The 19,582-nt window shown below is 41.6% G+C and overlaps 2 protein-coding genes across 4 annotated transcripts in view; both read left to right on the plus strand.

The window, feature by feature from the left end:
* The window catches only part of LOC130081978 (dematin-like), a 90,880-nt gene extending 89,942 nt beyond the window's left edge, over positions 1-938 (plus strand). Inside the window, exons 15-16 of the mRNA XM_056246718.1 lie at positions 17-97; positions 172-938. Coding sequence (XP_056102693.1) covers positions 17-97; positions 172-285 — 195 coding nt within the window. The 3' untranslated portion in view covers positions 286-938. The remainder of the gene's footprint in view (positions 1-16; positions 98-171) is intronic.
* Positions 939-3,547: 2,609 nt separating this feature from the next.
* Positions 3,548-19,582, plus strand: part of si:dkey-220o5.5 (actin filament-associated protein 1-like 2) — a 103,128-nt gene continuing 87,093 nt past the window's right edge. For all 3 annotated transcript variants that reach the window (XM_056246705.1, XM_056246706.1, XM_056246707.1), the window contains exon 1: positions 3,548-3,801. In XM_056246705.1, the coding sequence (XP_056102680.1) occupies positions 3,786-3,801 (16 nt within the window). In that variant the 5' untranslated portion in view covers positions 3,548-3,785. The remainder of the gene's footprint in view (positions 3,802-19,582) is intronic.

Below are 19,582 nucleotides of genomic sequence, written 5' to 3' on the forward strand. Positions count from 1 at the left end.
TGTGTTCGTTTGGCAGATTTACCCACATGAGATGCTCATTGTGACCCACAGAGGCAGAAACAAACTCCCACCTGGTGTAGACAGGACAAGACTGGAGGTAAACATTGTTTTTGCTCATTATTTAACAGTTCTGTTGGGAACAAAGGTTGACCATTGAACCTCTCTCTCCAGAGGCACCTGTCAACTGAGGAATTCCGGAATGTCTTTGGAATGTCCATTGAGGAATTTGACCGGCTCTCCCTTTGGAAGAGGAACGACCTGAAAAAGAAAGTCTCTCTCTTCTAATAGTAGAGAAATGCGTTCTTTTACAAACACTGTCACACATCTGCACTTCCACTTGTGAAAACAGTACAAGCGATGTAAGTTAAGGAAAGATGAGGAATGTGATATAAGGAATGTGATTATGGAGCCAGCAAAAAAAAAAAAAAATCAGTTATCCTTATCGTTTGATAAGCCCCATATCTGATTGCAGCTAACAATCATGTCTGAGTCATTGATGTTGCCTCTTTTTCTAGTTGCAGCTACTGTCAGGACTTCACTGAGGTTCCTCTCTGTGTGCTTTATAAAGCTGAAATGATACACACAGACATGAAAGCTAGCAGTACACATGAAGCCGATATGAATCGCACTAGTTATTTGAGTAGACCAAATTCAGAAGTTCAGATGGACCAGCAGGAACCTGTGAGTTTCATTCACTATAAAGTCACTGCCACACTTTTCAGCCTTTATGTGCTAAGTATGAATTACCAAGCCTTCAGAATATGGGTCAGTGACATAACGCTCATTTTGCCCCCCAAATGTATTCATTTATTAAAATACATTAAAAAATGTGATTCATACATGCAGTGACTTCAATACTCCTCTTCTATGATGAGCATGTTTTTTGGGGAGCATACAGTAAAAATGTCAGGGTGATACGACTGTACCGATATAATGAAGTCAAATGAAAAGAATGAAATACTAAACATGAAAACCTGAAGTAGGTTTGCATAATCTTTTATTATTATTTATTAGAAAGATATCCAATATTTAAAAAAAAACTGCTTTACTGTTTATCAATATTTAAAAAAGTTTTGTCTGCTAAATTAAAGTACAACCACCATGCAGAAAAAACATAAAACAGGAAATGATATTATAGAGGTTGATAAGGTTCTTAAAATTTTAAATAATTTGACCTTTGTATGATGCGGTAAGGTTAGTTCAGTTAGTATGGTTGTAAAATGTCATGTGGTGCGACTTCCCAAAATCGTCATTATATTTATGAATGAATAAATCATGATATTTCTATAATTAATTCATAGTATTTGTAAGAAATATGAAATTTTTTAGTCAATCATTTTTTAGTCATTTTTAAAAGCCACATATAAAAACCACGTATCAACCATAAAACCATTTACCTTACCATTTATTATACTTTATAGTCTTATTTGTCATTGACCCATATTTTTTTAAAGTGTCTGGATATTTGAATTAAGCAAAGCAGCTATTGTTGATAGTTCGGAAATTAGTACAATTTATACTAGGGACTAGAGATGCACATATTGCACACCCTCATTTTTTACACCTTAACACAAACAATATAATACCTTAATACCAGTGCAAATACCAGCGGTACGATACACACATATAGCAACAATTCCCATGGCAACAGCGGATGATACAGAGTGAAAGTTTGCTGTTCCAAAGAGAGCTACTGTACATTAGTGAGAGTTTACTAAATATTGGATATGAGCGTATGAATCCTGCATGGCAAATGTATCCTGCTTTTCTTCAATGATGAGGCATTGTGAATTGTGAGTGTGATCAATACTTCTCCTCTTCCACAAGATGTATTGATCGAACAGTTTCACTCGGTCCCTCTATTATTACATCTTTTTCGCTCCCTCTTCCCCATTTTGCTGCTATTGCCTTGTAAAGCACCTTTACTGTTTTGGTTCTATCCTCTTTTGTTCTTTTTGGTTGGAATTTTCTTTTTCTTTTTTTTACAGTGCTCCTGTTTTATTGGATAAGGATAGGTTAGGAAATAAAGGGATTTCATACGTTAACACCTGATGGTTGCTGCTTGCCTGATGGTTTGATTTTACAACCCTGGTTTTTGCTTTCTGATTTACAGTATTTAACTGGCTCCCTTTCAGTTCATGAGTGTGAATTTGAATTGAATTGGTCACGACTCACAGGATGCTAAATTGGAAAAACAGGAAGATGAATTTACTGAACTGCAATTTTTTAAAAATCAACACATTCACACAGCAGAGATGTTTTTTATTAGTCCAGATTTTGCAACAAAGAAAGTATACATGATTATGTTAATGAATTAACTATATTAATTATAATTATATGGAAGAGTTAACAAATCTAAAAATCTAAATGGCACAGATCCCTGTAGTTCATATATTCTTCTTGCCCACTTCTGATGACATATTATGTGTCGATCTCTGAGCACATGAAATTACTATGCTTTTATTACTCCAATGACCAAATGAAGTGCTTAGATAGAGTGCATGCTTTTTGCCTAGAGTTTGTACCTACAGAATGGAAATGTAGTAAGAGCAAAACAATCACTAAAAAGCAACACATATCAACTTGAGAATGTAGAAGTACAAAAATAGACATTCCACATTCAGTTTTTTAGAAGCACTCAAAAAGAAATATGTGAGAGCTATTCTTAGCTTTTTGCCTATTAACAAACCAATGGTATTATGATAACTTATTTTATGTGAACACAATCTGACACCCGATTTACACTTCACAATAATCATGAAATTGTGCTACTTATCAATCTTTTCTTTTTCTTTTTTTTTTGACAGTTTAAAGTTGTTTTTCTGGTCTGAAAATATTTGTGGCTTCAGAAGTCAGGCCATCTTTATGAAATACTTTTTGCTAGGAATATTTTGCAGTAAAGCACTCATACTTCATCCTAAAGCATTCACTCATATACACTTAAAAGGTTGAATGTTTTCACAGTGAGAAAATAAGCTCTTTTTAACCACACGTAGACCTACATGCATATGACAATTTTCATGTGAAAAATGTCCCAAATATTAACATAACATTGATCTTTCTCTACTTCATGAATAGTGAATTTCTTCTTTTCCTTTTTTATGTGAAAGTGTGATGAATGAAAAAATAAAATGGATTTAGTAAAGTGAGTGTACATTGTTGTGACTTTATCAATGGTATTGTTGTTTTATTATTTTGATTTGTAAGTGGCTTACTAATGATTTTAACAGATCATTTGAATTAATTCAGTTCAATAAAGCTTATGATTTTAACATCGTTTTGTGTCTGGTTTTTGGCAGTAATCTTAACATAGCTGTGGATTTGTTTGGATTCTAAAGTGAAGAAACGTAAAGTTTTGGGAGCGAACCTAATGTTTCTCTTTATAAATGAAATTAACATTTACTTCCTCGCATAGGTAAATCATTTACTATTCACTAGTAGCTAACCATATACAGGTTATTTTGTAATTTCCACTATTGTCCGCATTGAGAGCGTAGGTGGGGCTGTTGAGCTACTGTACATTAGAGGATTTCAGACGCACAGCTGAAGGCGGAGAGTTCAGTGATAGAGATGTGGAGTGGATGTTGACAATGTAGCCGCTTGTTCCGACAGTTTTGCTGTTATCTTCGTTTGACTGTCGCCTAACCCGCAACTCTCCCTTGATTCACTTCGAAATTGCACTTAAATTCACTTTGACTTCGTTTACACATCCAGGAACAGACTCAGCGATGAACTCTGGAAGCGACCGAGAACATTTCACTTGAACGCTTTGATCATTTCCAGCGATGGACAAGCAAAAAGGTATTTCACTGTTGTCACGTCAGTCTGTGGTGTGTATGAGAGTCTTGAGTGCTGTAACTGTGAAAGCTTCATGGGCCACATCAGATCCACATATCATTCAGACATGTATTTTCCATATGAAACAACTTTTTTTGGTGTTACTGTAACTGGGGAGTCAGTTGACGTGCAGTGGCATTGGCACGGCATTTGAGATATCGAGCAAGATCCTAAGTTGCTTAGGCTACTGTCCGTGGATAATACCAATCACTATGTAATTAGTAATCATATTGAATAGCAGCTCACACAAGTCAGCAGCAGAAGTCACAAGTCTGTGTCCAGTATCATTAACTTTTTTTTAATGCAGTTAAATCTTTTATACAAAGTGGCTTAGTGAATTAAAGTGCCTAAATGTCTTGGTTAAATAAATCAGTCCCACTGGGATTCAAACCAACAACCTTTTTCCACTACCATCCGCAAACCTACACCACCAGTGTAAAAAATCATCCATTTCTGAACACATCTCAGCAGCTCTTTCAAATCTCAGAGAGGTGCTGAATTTAGTTGATTTCTTGTAATTGCAGTTAGTGTTGTTGTAGTCGTGCAGATTTGATCATTGTTCTGGAATGTCAGTAATACTCCTACAGCTTCCCCCATCAGTCACGCCGCCATGAATTAAATCTCAGGAGAGGAGCGAGTTTCTTGGTTTGTTTAAGTAAAGGTCAGAGAGCTGTGCTAATTTCACCAGCGGCGGTGTAGTGTGAAGTCTGACAGGAGCAAATGAGCTTCTCCACCTCCTTCTGTGCTCCTTTCTGTTTCTGAAAAAAAAAAAAGTGCTGGGGAAAAAAACTGACATCATAGATATTACTGTTCAGCTTCTATGCAATTTTTTCCTGACATTTTTCTATAGTGAAAGTTTTTGGCTGGAGTTGGAAGATATTAAAAAATTAGCTAAATATTGAAAAATGATAGATGTTTCTGATATAAAATTAAATAACTTGGTACATTTTGCAATAATATTAATGTCAATTTATTTGTTGTATGAGAGCTTAAGACAGATTTAAATGTCAGTTACAAGAACAGTGTTTATTATAAAATATTAATATTGTGAATTGTTATTGCAATTTAAAATAACTTTGTTAAATATATTTTAAATTCCTGTAATTCTGAATTTTCCGCAGCCATTACAGCCAAAACAAATCTTACTGACCCCAAAGTTTGAATAGTCGTGTATGTAAATATTACTGCTTATTATTATTTTGAGGCAAAAGCTTTGATTTTAAAAAGATTTCCGCTTTTTTGGTTAAACACCTTTTTTGCCGTTTTTAGAACAAATACAGAAATATATAATGATATATCTCATTTAGACTGGTCATGCAGTTTTTTTTCCAACAAGCCTTTTTCCTCTTCCCTGTTCTGTCACTATCGGTCAAAACAAGAATGTGACCTCCCACACAAACACACACATAGACGTAATTTGCCGTTAGGATAGTTTCCCACTCACCACCACTTTTTGCCAAAATCGATTTTGTCCCTACCATTTTGTTTTTTAATCCATTGAAAAAAATAGTGTGGAAGGATTACAACGCAAAGGAAAATCCCAATCTGACATGTAACACAATGTAATACATTTAACACAAAATACATTTGGGGTGACCAGACTGGCGTGATCTATAAGACACATCTCGGGATTTATAAACAATAAACATCAAAAGTATGTGTGCACATTTTGGACTGTACATATACGCAATCTGATTAAAGTGATGAAGTACACAGAATGCTTTGCATTTACACATTTAGATCAAATATGTCACTCTCCTGAATAGAAATAAGCACACAAATTACATGAAATCATTAGATTACATGAAAATTATGTTTAGGTAAAATAAATGACGGTATATATACTGTACATTTATAAATGGATGTGGTGCTTTTCTAATACTTTTCCCATGACATGCTACATTTTAAAGGTTTAATGACAGGGTAAGGATTGATTAGCTGTAAAAATGTAGTTCTATATTACAGAAATCACAGTTTGAGTACAAAGAAATATTTTTACTTGAATAATGTTGCTGCATACTTGACTTAGAAGATGGCTTTAGCAACATATACATTTCTGGACTCGCTTAATGGTCGGCTGGTTCAAATAAATGCAATGACTCTATATGCCTACTGTACAACCACTGCTGCACAGAGAGGCTGTTCACTGCAGAGACAATGGGCGGAGCTTGACGTCCAGCTCCCCCTCTCGTGACCTAAGGTCTAACCCATAGACTGTAAAAAAAAATATGGACGTAGTGTCCGTGACGTCACCCGTAGGTTTCTGAAGAGCGTTTTTTGAAGCCTAAAGTGTGCGGGGCCGGCTGTCTCCATCTTGGCAGCGCGTCACCTCTCGTCACTACCGGATAAATTAAAATGGGTAAAGAGGCGGGACGTGGGTGGAGCTGAGGTGCTAATGCTATATGCTACTGGCCTCGCGTTAAAGTGACAGCTGATTGAAGAAGTAAAGCCAATAGTTAAAGTTCATGTTTTGCCCTTCGAAATATTACAATAGTTAAAAGACGTAACTAAAAGTGAGACTGTGTATCGTGATGTATTATTATTCTGCTATAAAAATGTATTATCATGCAGTAACTTACAATATTGCTCTGAGCTTGTGCGTGTGACAGTGATTCATGCGCATACATGTCAGTCAGCATGGCATCGCACGTCAAGTTCGTAAAGAGCTTTATTCAGTCCATTTTAATATCTGATTTTGGCCGCCTCTCAATTTCTCAAATGGGTTAAACCAAAGATATTACCTCAGAAGTTGAAGTAAATGCACTAGAAATCCGCGCTCATTCAAGTGTAGGGCTGGGTATCATAACAAAATTTTTGATACCGATACCTTGACTTCGATACCAGTTCCTGAACGATGCATTTTTCGATACCAATTTTATGAAATCCGTTTTAACAACATTAGGATTGGGATTAGGCCTACATAATCAAACTATTTATTTCTAATTGTTTCGTTTAAAAGTAGACATATTTTAACCGTCTATAGGCCTATTCGTCATGTCTGTGAGGCAAGTAAAATATATACGCCGAGTTTCGGTTCATTTGTGACGCGCTCCAGTTCTTGCAGTCGAAGACGGATAAACTTTATCACAGAAGTGTATTCGGTGCGCTTTTCAGTGCCTTATCAGATTTATCGTGTTGCCGGTCTTGGCAGCAATTATCTTGTCGAAAATATTGCATCGCGTGCTTCTGCCATCGAGTCTGGTACATAGGTAGGTACACTTTTGAACTTTTCCACATATTTTCTATCTGGACGGCTGGGACGCTTACACAGACACACACACACTACAGCCTCACGTGCGACAGTGACAGGAGCCGCAATCCACCTGTCACTCAAGTGGCTACGCCCTTAATTATGCAGGCTTAATATAATTTAAACGGATGAGTTGTAAAAAAAAAATCACCCCCCTCACAGTTGTCATGAAGGGCAAAATAAGCTATAAAGACCAAAACCACTTTTTGCTCCAGGCTGTAAACATGTTTTTTTTCTGCTGTAAAGTTGAGCATTTTAACATGGGGGAGATGCAGATTTGACTCACTTTTGCAGCCTGCCTCTAGCGGTCAGTAGATGAATTGCAGTTTAATTCACTTCCGTGTTGGTTTCAAGAGAGAGACAGGGAGGTTGCCGCTTGGTCTAACCACACCCTAAAGCCCAAAGTATAGTGCGCGTTCCACGCATGCAGCCACATTTTTCAGCCTGGGTGCAAGAGGACTGAGGCGGAGCCGGTGTGATTGAGGACCAAGATGGAGCCTGACGTAGCCGAAGGGGTGGAGGAACGAAGCACAACTGAAGGCACAGAAGTATGAGGCATAGGCAGAGTAACGACTGACCAAGGCAGACCTGGAGGGACGAGGGAGCCTGGTGAAACCGCGAGGACGAGGGTCCCAGGTGGAGCCGAGGGACAGAGGAGCCAAGATGGAGCCAACTGGTCGACAAGCCGAGGTGGAGTGACGGGCTCGGTGGCTGGAGGCGTAACTAGGGGATCCTCTTGCCAAGGCGGAGCTGGAGACTGTCATAGGAAGAGTCAAGGGACTGAAGGGAACCAGCGGAGACGAGGCCGAGGAACTGGCTGTTATAGGCGGAGGGGGTGGGAGAGAGTGGCTGGGCAGGATCTTTGGAAACACAGGAGACTTGGAGCTGGGCGGGACCAGAGGAGACACAGGAGACTTGGAGCTGGGTGGAACCAGCAGAGACACTGGAGACTTGGTCAGGACATCTGGTCAGACTCTGCGTTGGACTCGTGCTCCAGGGAGCTGGTTGGCTCAGTCACTCTTTCTGGCGCTGACCTGGCGGCTCCATGTCTGCGGTGGGCTCTGGCAATAGGTTCTGTGCAGGGTGTGGGAGGCAGCGGCTGAGCTCTGGGTCCAGAGTGGGGCTTGTGATGTCCTCCTCAGCGGGGCAGATGGTGAACGGAGATCCGTTATACACCAGCACCTACTCCACAAACTCTGCCTCTGTGCGCTCGTTCAGGCTGGTAAAAAAAGCACAGGGAGCGGTCTGGAAAGGCATGCCAGTGTAGTGTCGTCCTCGAGGTTCCGTTGCCCCTGCTCCATATAGAGCGACGGAAAGTTGGTAAGTCCATACTTTAAAAAAAGAAAAAGAAAAAAACGGCACTAAAACAAATCTTTGGTTCAGTGTTCTATCACAAGTGGTGGTTGTATTAAACACGACGAATAGGAATATCCAAAAGAAGTCTTTAATCACAAATCTTAAAAGACAAAAAATATAGACCACCACACAAACTGAAACGACACAGAACAATGAACTGAGGAAACAAAGGGCTTAAATACACAAAGGGGACCTATTATGCCAACTTTTACAAGATGTAATACAAGTCTCAGGTGTCCCCAGAATGTGTCTGTAAAGTTTCAGCTCAAAATACCACATACTGTAGATCATTTATAATATGTTGTTTTTAGTGGAAGGAAAAATCACACACACAGAAAGCTGGATGTCAGATAGCGTGTCCCGTGAGTATTAAACTAAGTTCTCTTTCACGTCTTTTTGTGCTTAAACTGTCAAATACACACAAGGTTATGTCAAAAACACACAAAGTTCACATAAACACTGTCGGTTATGTCTGTGAACGTAAACAGCAAGTAAAGAAATTTTATGTGAATAATAGATCTGTGTTTAGTCATGTGACGATACATTTATATATACACTCACCGGCCACTTTATTAGGTACACCTGTCCAACTGCTCGTTAACACTTAATTTCTAAGCAGCCAATCACATGGCGGCAACTCAGTGCATTTAGGCATGTAGACATGGTCAAGACAATCTCCTGCAGTTCAAACCGAGCATCAGTATGGGGAAGAAAGTTGATTTGAGTGACTTTGAACGTGGCATGATTGTTGGTGCCAGAAGGGCTGGTCTGAGTATTTCAGAAACTGCTAATCTACTGGGATTTTCACGCACAACCATCTCTAGGGTTTACAGAGAATGGTCCGAAAAAGAAAAAACATCCAGTGAGCGGCAGTTCTGTGGGCGGAAATGCCTTGTTGATGCCAGAGGTCAGAGGAGAATGGCCAGACTGGTTCGAGCTGATAGAAGGGCAACAGTGACTGAAATAACCACTCGTTACAACCGAGGTATGCAGCAAAGCATTTGTGAAGCCACAACACGCACAACCTTGAGGCGGATGGGCTACAACAGCAGAAGACTCCACCGGGTACCACTCATCTCCACTACAAATAGGAAAAAGAGGCTACAATTTGCAAGAGCTCACCAAAATTGAACAGTTGAAGACTGGAAAAATGTTGCCTGGTCTGATGAGTCTCGATTTCTGTTGAGACATTCAGATGTTAGAGTCAGAATTTGGCGTAAACAGAATGAGAACATGGAACCATCATGCCTTGTTACCACTGTGCAGGCTGGTGGTGGTGGTGTAATGGTGTGGGGGATGTTTTCCTGGCACACTTTAGGCCCCTTAGTGCCAATTGGGCATCGTTTAAATGCCACGGCCTACCTTAGCATTGTTTCTGACCATGTCCATCCCTTTATGGCCACCATGTACCCATCCTCTGATGGCTACTTCCACCATGTCACAAAGCTCTAATCATTTCAAATTGGTTTCTTGAACATGACAATGAGTTCACTGTACTAAAATGGCCTCCACAGTCACCAGATCTCAACCCAATAGAGCATCTTTGGGATGTGGTGGAACGGGAGATTCGCATCATGGATGTGCAGCCGACAAATCTGCGGCAACTGTGTGATGCCATCATGTCAATATGGACCAAACTCCCTGAGGAATGCTTCCAGCACCTTGTTGAATCTATGCCACGAAGAATTGAGGCAGTTCTGAAGGCAAAAGGGGGTCCAACCCGTTACTAGCATGGGGTACCTAATAAAGTGGCCGGTGAGTGTATATATATATATATATATATATACACTCACCTAAAGGATTATTAGGAACACCATACTAATACTGTGTTTGACCCCCGTTCGCCTTCAGAACTGCCTTAATTTTACGTGGCATTGATTCAACAAGGTGCTGAAAGCTTTCTTTAGAAATGTTGGCCCATATTGATAGGATAGCATCTTGCATTTGATGGAGATTTGTGGGATGCACATCCAGGGCACGAAGCTCCCGTTCCACCACATCCCAAATCCCGGGTTGAGATCTGGTGACTGTGGGGGCCATTTTAGCACAGTGAACTCATTGTCATGTTCAAGAAACCAATTTGAAATGATTCGAGCTTTGTGACATAGGGTGCATTATCCTGCTGGAAGTAGCCATCAGAGGATGGGTACATGGTGGCCATAAAGGGATGGACATAGTCAGAAACAATGCTCAGGTAGGCCGTGGCATTTAAACGATGCCCAATTGGCACTAAGGGGCCTAAAGTGTGCCAAGAAAACATCCCCCACACCATTACACCACCACCACCAGCCTGCACAGTGGTAACAAGGCATGATGGATCCATGTTCTCATTCTGTTTACCCCAAATTCTGACTCTACCATCTGAATGTCTCAACAGAAATCGAGACTCATCAGACCAGGCAACATTTTTCCAGTCTTCAACTGTCCAATTTTGGTGAGCTCTTGCAAATTGTAGCCTCTTTTTCCTATTTGTAGTGGAGATGAGTGGTACCCGGTGGGGTCTTCTGCTGTTGTAGCCCATCCGCCTCAAGGTTGTGCGTGTTGTGGCTTCACAAATGCTTTGCTGCATACCTCGGTCGTAACGAGTGGTTATTTCAGTCAAAGTTGCTCTTCTATCAGCTTGAATCAGTCTGCCCATTCTCCTCTGACCTCTAGCATCAACAAGGCATTTTCGCCCACAGGACTGCCGCATACTGGATGTTTTTCACTTTTCACACCATTGAAAAGGGAAAAATTGGTTGTGCGTGAAAATCCCTGTAACTGAGCAGATTGTGAAATACTCAGACCGGCCCGTCTGGCACCAACAACCATGCCACGCTCAAAATTGCTTAAATCACCTTTCTTTCCCATTCTGACATTCAGTTTGGAGTTCAGGAGATTGTCTTGACCAGGACCACACCCCTAAATGCATTGAAGCAACTGCCATGTGATTGGTTGATTAGATGAGAAATTGAACAGGTGTTCCTAATAATCCTTTAGGTGAGTGTATATGTACACTATATTGCCAAAAGTTTTGGGACGTCTGCCTTTACATCCACATGAACTTTAATGACATCCCATTCCTGATTCGTAGGGTTTAATATGGAGTTGGCCCACCCTTTGCAGCTATAACAGCTTCAACTCTTCTGGGAAGGCTTTTCCATTCTTTCACAAATGTTTGTAGAAGCAGTCTGCATGCCTAGGTGCTTGATTTTATAAAACTGTGACCATGGAAGTGATTGGAACACCTGAATTCAATGATTCGGAGGGGTGTCCCAATACTTTTGGCAATATAGTGTATATATATTTTTCTTTTTTTCCTTTTCTCTGACTTGTATTATGTCACAGTGATTTCTATAAAGAGTTGTTTTTTATTCCGCATGGGTACTGTGCCTGATGAAGACCTGATGGTCTAAACGTTGCGTTATCAATACAATTTGTTTGGAGGAGCTATTTTCAGTGTGCGTACTTCACGCTTCTTTTTTTCTGTTAATATGGACCAAACAACAAAAGAAAAACAGAAAATCACTGCTCTTGATTGAATAACTTTAGGAGTTTTAATAAGAATACATTTCTTACTTGAATGCTGCTGTTAAATGCTCTGGCGAGGAGATAAACATGGCGGACTGTGTACAGCTCACTCAGGACTGGGTCTATACTAATAGGTTGAGTCCGTCAGCAGTCATGGGAGGGCCTGTGGAATGTGACATCACATTGCATAGAAACGGCTTATAGAGGGTATGCGCGTGACGTCACCGTCGGCCGGAGTTGCTGCGGTTACGCCCACTGAGTGGCAAAAGCGGTAGCATTGGTAGCAAGCGGACTGAGCGGTAGCATTGGTTCTCTTACGAGAGGTTCTCTCGTACTGCGTAATATCTTACGCTAGGGGAAAACTTCTTTTCTATGAGATATTGAAGACAAAAATTATCCTTAATTTTGAATTAATGTAAAACGCGTTGCGGCAGCATACAGACATAGGCAAGGCGGCTCGCGTGCCTATTGGCTGTCCTGCGGCAACTGCAGCAGCCTATCGAGAGAGGCCCTTGGTGACGTCAGATCCAATGGGGGCGCTTCACGCCCACTGCGTCACCTCCCGCCAAAGCGGGCGTGCCTGGGCCTATAAATAGAGCTCGATGGGGTGATATAATCTGATTTTTCATCTCTTCAGTGAAGCTCACGCATTGCTGGATCCGGAGTGAAGAAGCCGCGCCATCTGAGAAAATCTTTCTGCGGGACGAGCCTTGCATCTGAAGATGCTGGCCTTCATCTCGCCGCCTTCAGTCGCCATACCTGCTACGCTTTCCGGCGTTTATATCCTTTTACTCTGCCAAGTGTGTGTTCGCCACTGCGACTCACACTCTCTCTCTTTATCTAAAATAGCAGCGTCTTTTTAAAGATGCCTCGTTTCTGTGGCTCGTGCCGAGCCGCACTCAGCGACGGGAACCGCCATTTCATCTGCGTTTCCTGCCTGGGTAAGGATCATGCAGCACTCGCGCTTGCTGGCGGCGGCTGCCATCATTGCGAGCTATTGCCCTGGTGACTCTGAGGACTCGGCTGGCATTTTTCTCAGAGTCTGCACTTCCACCCGCTATAGTGCCGCGCCGTAAAAAGTGCCGTACTCAGCGGGTCCCAGAGCCTTCTCCAGCCCGTGAAAGCTCGCCGGTTCGCCACATAAGCAGTGTAATTTCTGGTATTCCGGCCACAGCCGATGGTGTTATGAGTGTAATAAAAATGCCCACAGCCCAGTGTTCATTTCTACACACAAACACAGCCCGCCACAGTACAGGGCTCGCACAAATAAAATCGATTCATGTCGATTGTGCATTAAATGTAGTGAATGTGCCCACAACCCAGTGCCCACAAACACTACACACTGCATGTCCCACGGTTTCTGTAAAAACGAAACCAACACACATACAGTCAGCTCACGCCGATGGTGTTTTCAGTGCAGTAAATGTGCCCGCTGTCCCGCACCCACATTCACTCACAGACATGTTAAGCCCCACGGGGCTTGCCCCGCTCACTCTCTCTCAGCAAACTGCTATAAGGGAATCGAGCGTGGCCAGGCTGCCCGCCGCGATCGGCGCGCCCCCCGCCTCAAACGCTGCAAGCACAGTGTTTATGTTACAGCACACCAAAGCTCTCCTGTCGCCACTTCGTTGCGGCCAGAGCCCAGTTCTCATTCTACCCCTAGCTATTCATGCAAATGCGTGGGCAAAGCTTCCCGGGGTATCAGAATGGGTGCTGAACATTATAAAAAGAGGCTATTCGCTGCAGTTCGCTCAACGTCCCCGCCGCTACACGGCGTGGGTCGAAACTACGGTAAAAACCGAAGTAGCCCATCTTTTTCGAGCCGAAATAGCGAAACTATTGAGCAAAGGGGCAATAGAGCCTTTATCTCAAGCTCAGAGCGAAGGGGGCCTATACAGCAGATATTTTCTGGTACCGAAAAAAGACAGGGGTCTCAGACCCATTCTAGATCTAAGACAGCTGAACAAAGTGCTTGTGAAACGCCAGTTCAGAATGCTCACAACCAGGAACATCCTCGCGCAGATTTGCCAAGGGGACTGGTTTATGTCAACAGATCTGAAGGACGCGTATTTCCAAATACAAATAGTGTCACGTCACAGGCGATTCTTGAGATTCGCCTTTGAGAGCCAGGCATATCAATACACAGTCCTACCGTTCGGCCTGTCCCTAGCACCACGTACATTTACAATGTGCATGGACACGGCTCTTGCACCCCTGAAACTTCGGGGCATGCGAGTTTTGAACTACTTGGACGATTGGCTGATTCTAGCTCGATCACACTCAGAGCTCATAGAACACAGGACCATATTACTCGAACATCTTGAGAATCTAGGTCTCAGTCAATTGGGCGAAAAGTTCGCTGTCTCCCAGTCAGAGAATATCTTTTCTGGGCACAGAACTGAACTCGCTGTCTATGACAGCGCGACTGTTGCCAGAGCGCAGACTGAACATTCAGCGCATCACAAAATCCTTCCGCTGCGGCACTATAGTCCCGCTCAAAAGGTTTCAGAAAATGCTGGGTCTCATGGCCTCAGCATCATCAGTACTCCAGTTGGGTCTGCTTCGCATGCACACGCTGCAGTATGGCTAAAAGCGCGAGTACCACCTCGGGCATGGGGCTCCGGTCTGTTTTGCCTCAAGGTCGATCAGAAATGCGTCACAGCTCTGTAACCTTGGAGAGCAATCGACTGGTTCCAGTCAGGTGTAAACCTGGGGACTTCCTCGAGTGTGAAAGTGGTGTCCACGGATGCCTCCACCTCGGGATGGGGAGCGCTGCTTGAGGGCAGACTGTTCTTTGGCCAGTGGTCAGAACGGGAGAAGCTCCTACACATAACCTGTCTAGAAATGATGGCAGTCAACAACGCGCTGAGGCGCTTTTTGTCCCTGAATAAAAGGTCCCCACGTCTTGGTCCGCTCGGACAACATGTCAGTGGTGGCCTACATAAATCGCCAGGGTGGCGTCAGGTCCCGAAACATTTACAGGCTGACAGAACGCCTCCTGGTCTGGGCTCAGCACAATCTGCGCTCATTGAGAGCAGCACATGTGCCTGGTCACCTGAATTTGGGACCAGACAGACTGTCCAGAAACAATGTTCCAGCAGGAGAATGGTCTCTGCACCCGCAGACGGTCCTACTGCTGTGGGAGACATTCGGCAGAGCGCAGGTAGACCTGTTTGCGTCCCAAGAAAACGCTCACTGTCCGAAGTTTTTCTCGAAGAGCAGGGATGCGCTGGCCCACGTCTGGCCCCGCTGCCCGCTCTATGCTTTTCCCCATCTCGCTCCTGACTCAGGTATTGGAACGAATCAGGAAAATGGATGCTCAGTGCTACTTGTGGCTCCGCTCTGGAAAAACCAGGCTTGGTTCCCAGTTCTGATGCAGCTGACAAGCTCTGCCCCATGGCCAATACTGACGAGGAAAGACCTCCTCTCTCAGGCCAAGGGCCTGATTTGGCTCTCTGTCAGTGAAGTCCATTCTGAAACGCGTCCGAAAAATTAACTGTAACTCTGCAAATACTCAGTCAAACAGGTATACAGGCACACAGGCATGAAGCCTGAATTATCTTCTTTTAAATGAAGTAATTTATATAAAAAACAAATTTTCTCATTTTATGTAATCTGTACGAAAAGAGAGAGATGATAGTCGTTCTCGTCTCAGGTCATTAAAGTTAATTTGACCACGCCCACGGAGCGCGCGCTCTATTCAAACACAAATGCGCTGAGGCGATCCACGCCCACACATCAGCTGGATAACCCACCGAAAGAGACTCATATTTACGACGCTGTGAGGAATAATACTATCTTAATAATAATCCTGGAAAAAATTACCTCAGAAGTGCAGGTAGTTTCATTTGGAGGAGCAACGGATCCAGCTGAGGAATAGGTAAATTTTTTATTTTCAAGTGCTTTGTTCTAATCGCGATATGAAATAGTGTCTGTAAACAAAAAGACTGTTTGAATATGAATCGCATTTTTGTGTGTGAATGAATGAACAGCTTTTACCTAACTATATTCCAATACTGAGATGAGTAAAAATCGACTGAAATATGTTGAAATAAAATATTTTTGTATAAGCAACGTATTAAACTGCAAATTAACATTTATATGTCCTAATCATAAAAACGATATGTTACATATGAAAGACAAGATGTCGTTTTTACTGTAAAATACTGCCACATCAAATAAGCTTGTTTGCTAAGATGTTATTATAGTGTTTGTTCGATTGTAGGCTATATTCAAACTAATTAATCCGCAACTGTGAAATATGTATGACAAAATGTATACTTTAGTATATACAAAGAAAGATTACATTTGAAATATAGTTAAAATTTTAATTGTTGTTGTAATTGTAACCTTTTTATTAAAATAGCAAAAATATATGTAGGCTACATATAAATAAATCTTAGGTAAATCTTAAAAGCTCAATATAAGCCTCCTCTTTAAATTATTTGTATTGTGTTTTATTAGTGACACATTTGGGATATATTCCCAAACTTTCTGTAAAAACAGTATGAGAATTAACTGCACAATTACTAGAAATGTTTACATTTGATATTATACAATTTGCAAGCACAATTTGAAAAATAAATAAATAATTGGAACTGTGAACCAATTTTGTATTATATAGGCACATATATATATATATATTGTCATTGCATTCTTGTGGCTCAGTGACACACCTGAATGAAAGGGTCATTAGTATGCAGCACCATTATGCGCTCATTATGCGGTAGGGATGTCCCGATCCGATACTCAGGATCGGTATCGGCTCCGATACTGCGGGATCGGGTATCGATCAGACATCGATCAGACGAGGCCGATCCAAATCCGATATTGTGGGTATACTATTATGTGTTATTGTTAAGCCCCACAAAAGGCACTAAAACATTCTAAAGTACCATAACGTTTTCGTGCATTTTATTATAAGTGTTCTGAAGCCATTATGTGAGAGAGAAAATAATATTTAAGTCATTAAATTCAAGATCACGTAAACTTTTCCCTCTCGCGGCTGTCAGTCATTCTCCATTCAGCATTCAAACAGCGCGTCGCGTTCGGTTACAGTCAATGATGAAACTATCTTCAAGATGATTCAATGTTAATACTTGATCTGTAAGATAAAGGTCTATGTTTTCGCATATAACAACTTTATCTTGCTGGACTTTATTGCTGTAACTCAATCGTGTTACCCCCAATTTCCACCAACTGCGGAACGGCTGCGGATCCGCTCAGGAACGGCGGCGGAGTCAATAGGTTTCCATTAAAGTCAATGTGTGCATTTTCACTGACTGCGGAACGGCTGCGTTCCGACTCCGGCGTCCCGCAGCCCTCCGGAGAAGATACGCAGAGTTTCTATTTTTGCCGGATGCCGGAGAGCGCCGCAGGAAGTCGAGCAGAAACTAAATAAAACATCCGGTAATTTCCAAAATAAAAATATAGTTTTCACTTTTCCAACAAGAACAATAGTTAACTTTATTTACACAGCCTACTACTTTCCCAATACATTCAAAAAGGAACCCAAATAAACATTTAGCATTTTATAAGTTGATTATATTTAATTATAAATATAGTATTAGAATCACAATAATCTCCACAAAAAAGGGAGATCAGCAGGTCAGCACATAGTTGTTTCCCCTGTACTCCTCTGGATGGAAACAAACTGTTGCTGGTTTTGTGGTTCTGTTTATAGAAAGTACATCCTGTTATATCGCGCGATTAAACGTAAATTCGCGAGATATCGTGTGTCCTCGTGACTTCAGCTGTCAGTCATGGCCGCACCCGTTCCGCAACAAATCCGTATCTGGTAGGTATTGAAGGACGGCGGAGCACGGATCCGACGCGCAGCGGAGCCGATCCCCAGCCATTCTGCAGTTGGTGGAAATCCGGGGTTACTCTCTACCGGGTGTCGGACGCTGTCGGTTTGATCCATAGGGTTTGATCACAACACTAGAGTCAGAGCACTATAATTGTTCTTCACGCGCACAGTAACTAAAATTTAAAACTGTTAAAAGAAAAGGCTCAATAAACGATTGCATAGATAGATACTGTATAATACACTGTCCATCAATATGTATCTCCGTTGTGCTTTGAACTTTTCAAAGCGGACTCGACGCGCTGCGTGTTGTAACTCCACGTGGCTTCAAGCGCATCATTCTCCGCTCGGGATGCGCATACGCGCTTTGTGCCGCACTGTATTGAAGCCTTTCATATCATAATGCAGTGACACAATTAAAGCTTATTAACATTAATAATTATTAATGTTGCTGCCTCATTAAATAGCTGTGCAATACACTTAAAACATGTCTCAATTTTATAGCAGATTTAGCTATATCTAAAATAATTATCTTTTTCATTTTTGTTACCCTTGTTTTTCATGAATGTATTTTACAACAATAAGAAGAGCAATGTGTATTATCCACTAATCTAGTTTATAATAGCATTTTTGTCATAGATTATGATCATATATTTTGGGGATTTGTTGTTTATCTTTATAATGAAGCTGTCTGTATTAAGTAGTTTGTGTTTAACACACACAAGAGTGATAATCAGTTTAACACAGTTATAGAAATTCTACTTGATTTAAAAAACAAAAACTGTACTGGTATTTACAATGTAGAATGCTGCTGTTTAAATTGTTTTAACTTTAAATCTGTTGGTAGCTAGCTAGCTTTAAGTACTGAAGTATCTGTATTTTCTTTCATTTATATATTTCTTTATTTTTTTGTAGTGTTTGAATAAAGGGTGGCAATCTTTCATAATCAACTGTTGTTGTGGACTATATAGGAGGTATATTTTAGGTGGCTAATTGAGAAAATTGCTATATTTTTTATTAGTTTAAGAATAAAATAAAAATATCGGATTAATATCGGTATCGGCAAAAGCCAAAGCTGCGGCATCGGTATCGGTATCGGAAGTGAAAAAGTGGTATCGGGACATCCCTATTATGCGGGCCCATTGTCTTCTCAGGTGTGAATCACAGCAGGTCACACCCCTGCGCATATTGCCTTTCCAAACAAAAAGTGTCATTTTTAAATTTAAACCAATCTATTGTTTTTTGTGAATGACAAGGCAGGATGATTTTCAGATCATTTTGAAGAAAAAACTCTAGGCGACAACATCTAGGTAGACATACATGTTGATAACATATTATGGTAGCCCTGTTTGTGCTAAATAGAGTGTAATTACACCTTTGCCAGTGATTTGTTTATAAGCAACTGAAAAAAGCACAAGTCAGAGTATGTCAAAACATCTCAAGGACCCCAAAAACACCTTGGACCCCAGAGGGTTAAACATGATCACGCAGGCTAGAGCGCCATCTACTAGACCTCAAAATGGTCTGTGTTTTCTGGCTGGTGCAAAGCCCGAGGCTTTTCACCCCTAGACTGTGGGGTTATGGAAGTTCTCTCCTTCCTTCAAGAGCTACTGGATAAGGGCAGAACCCCATCCACGCTCAAAGTTTATGTGGCGGCCATAGCAGCATTTACAAAACCCGCAACTGGCCAGTCACTGGGGAAGAACGATCTGGTCATCCGCTTCCTTAAAGGAGCTAAGAGGCTGAATCCTTCCAGACCCCCCTCAGTCCCCATGTGGGACCTTTCCACGGTTTTGGAAGTCATGAACGGTGCCCCGTACGAG

The sequence above is a fragment of the Rhinichthys klamathensis genome, unplaced genomic scaffold (assembly GCF_029890125.1).
Source record: "Rhinichthys klamathensis goyatoka isolate OS25496 unplaced genomic scaffold, OSU_Roscu_1.1 h1tg000040l_1, whole genome shotgun sequence".
In the NCBI taxonomy this organism is placed as follows: domain Eukaryota; kingdom Metazoa; phylum Chordata; class Actinopteri; order Cypriniformes; family Leuciscidae; genus Rhinichthys; species Rhinichthys klamathensis.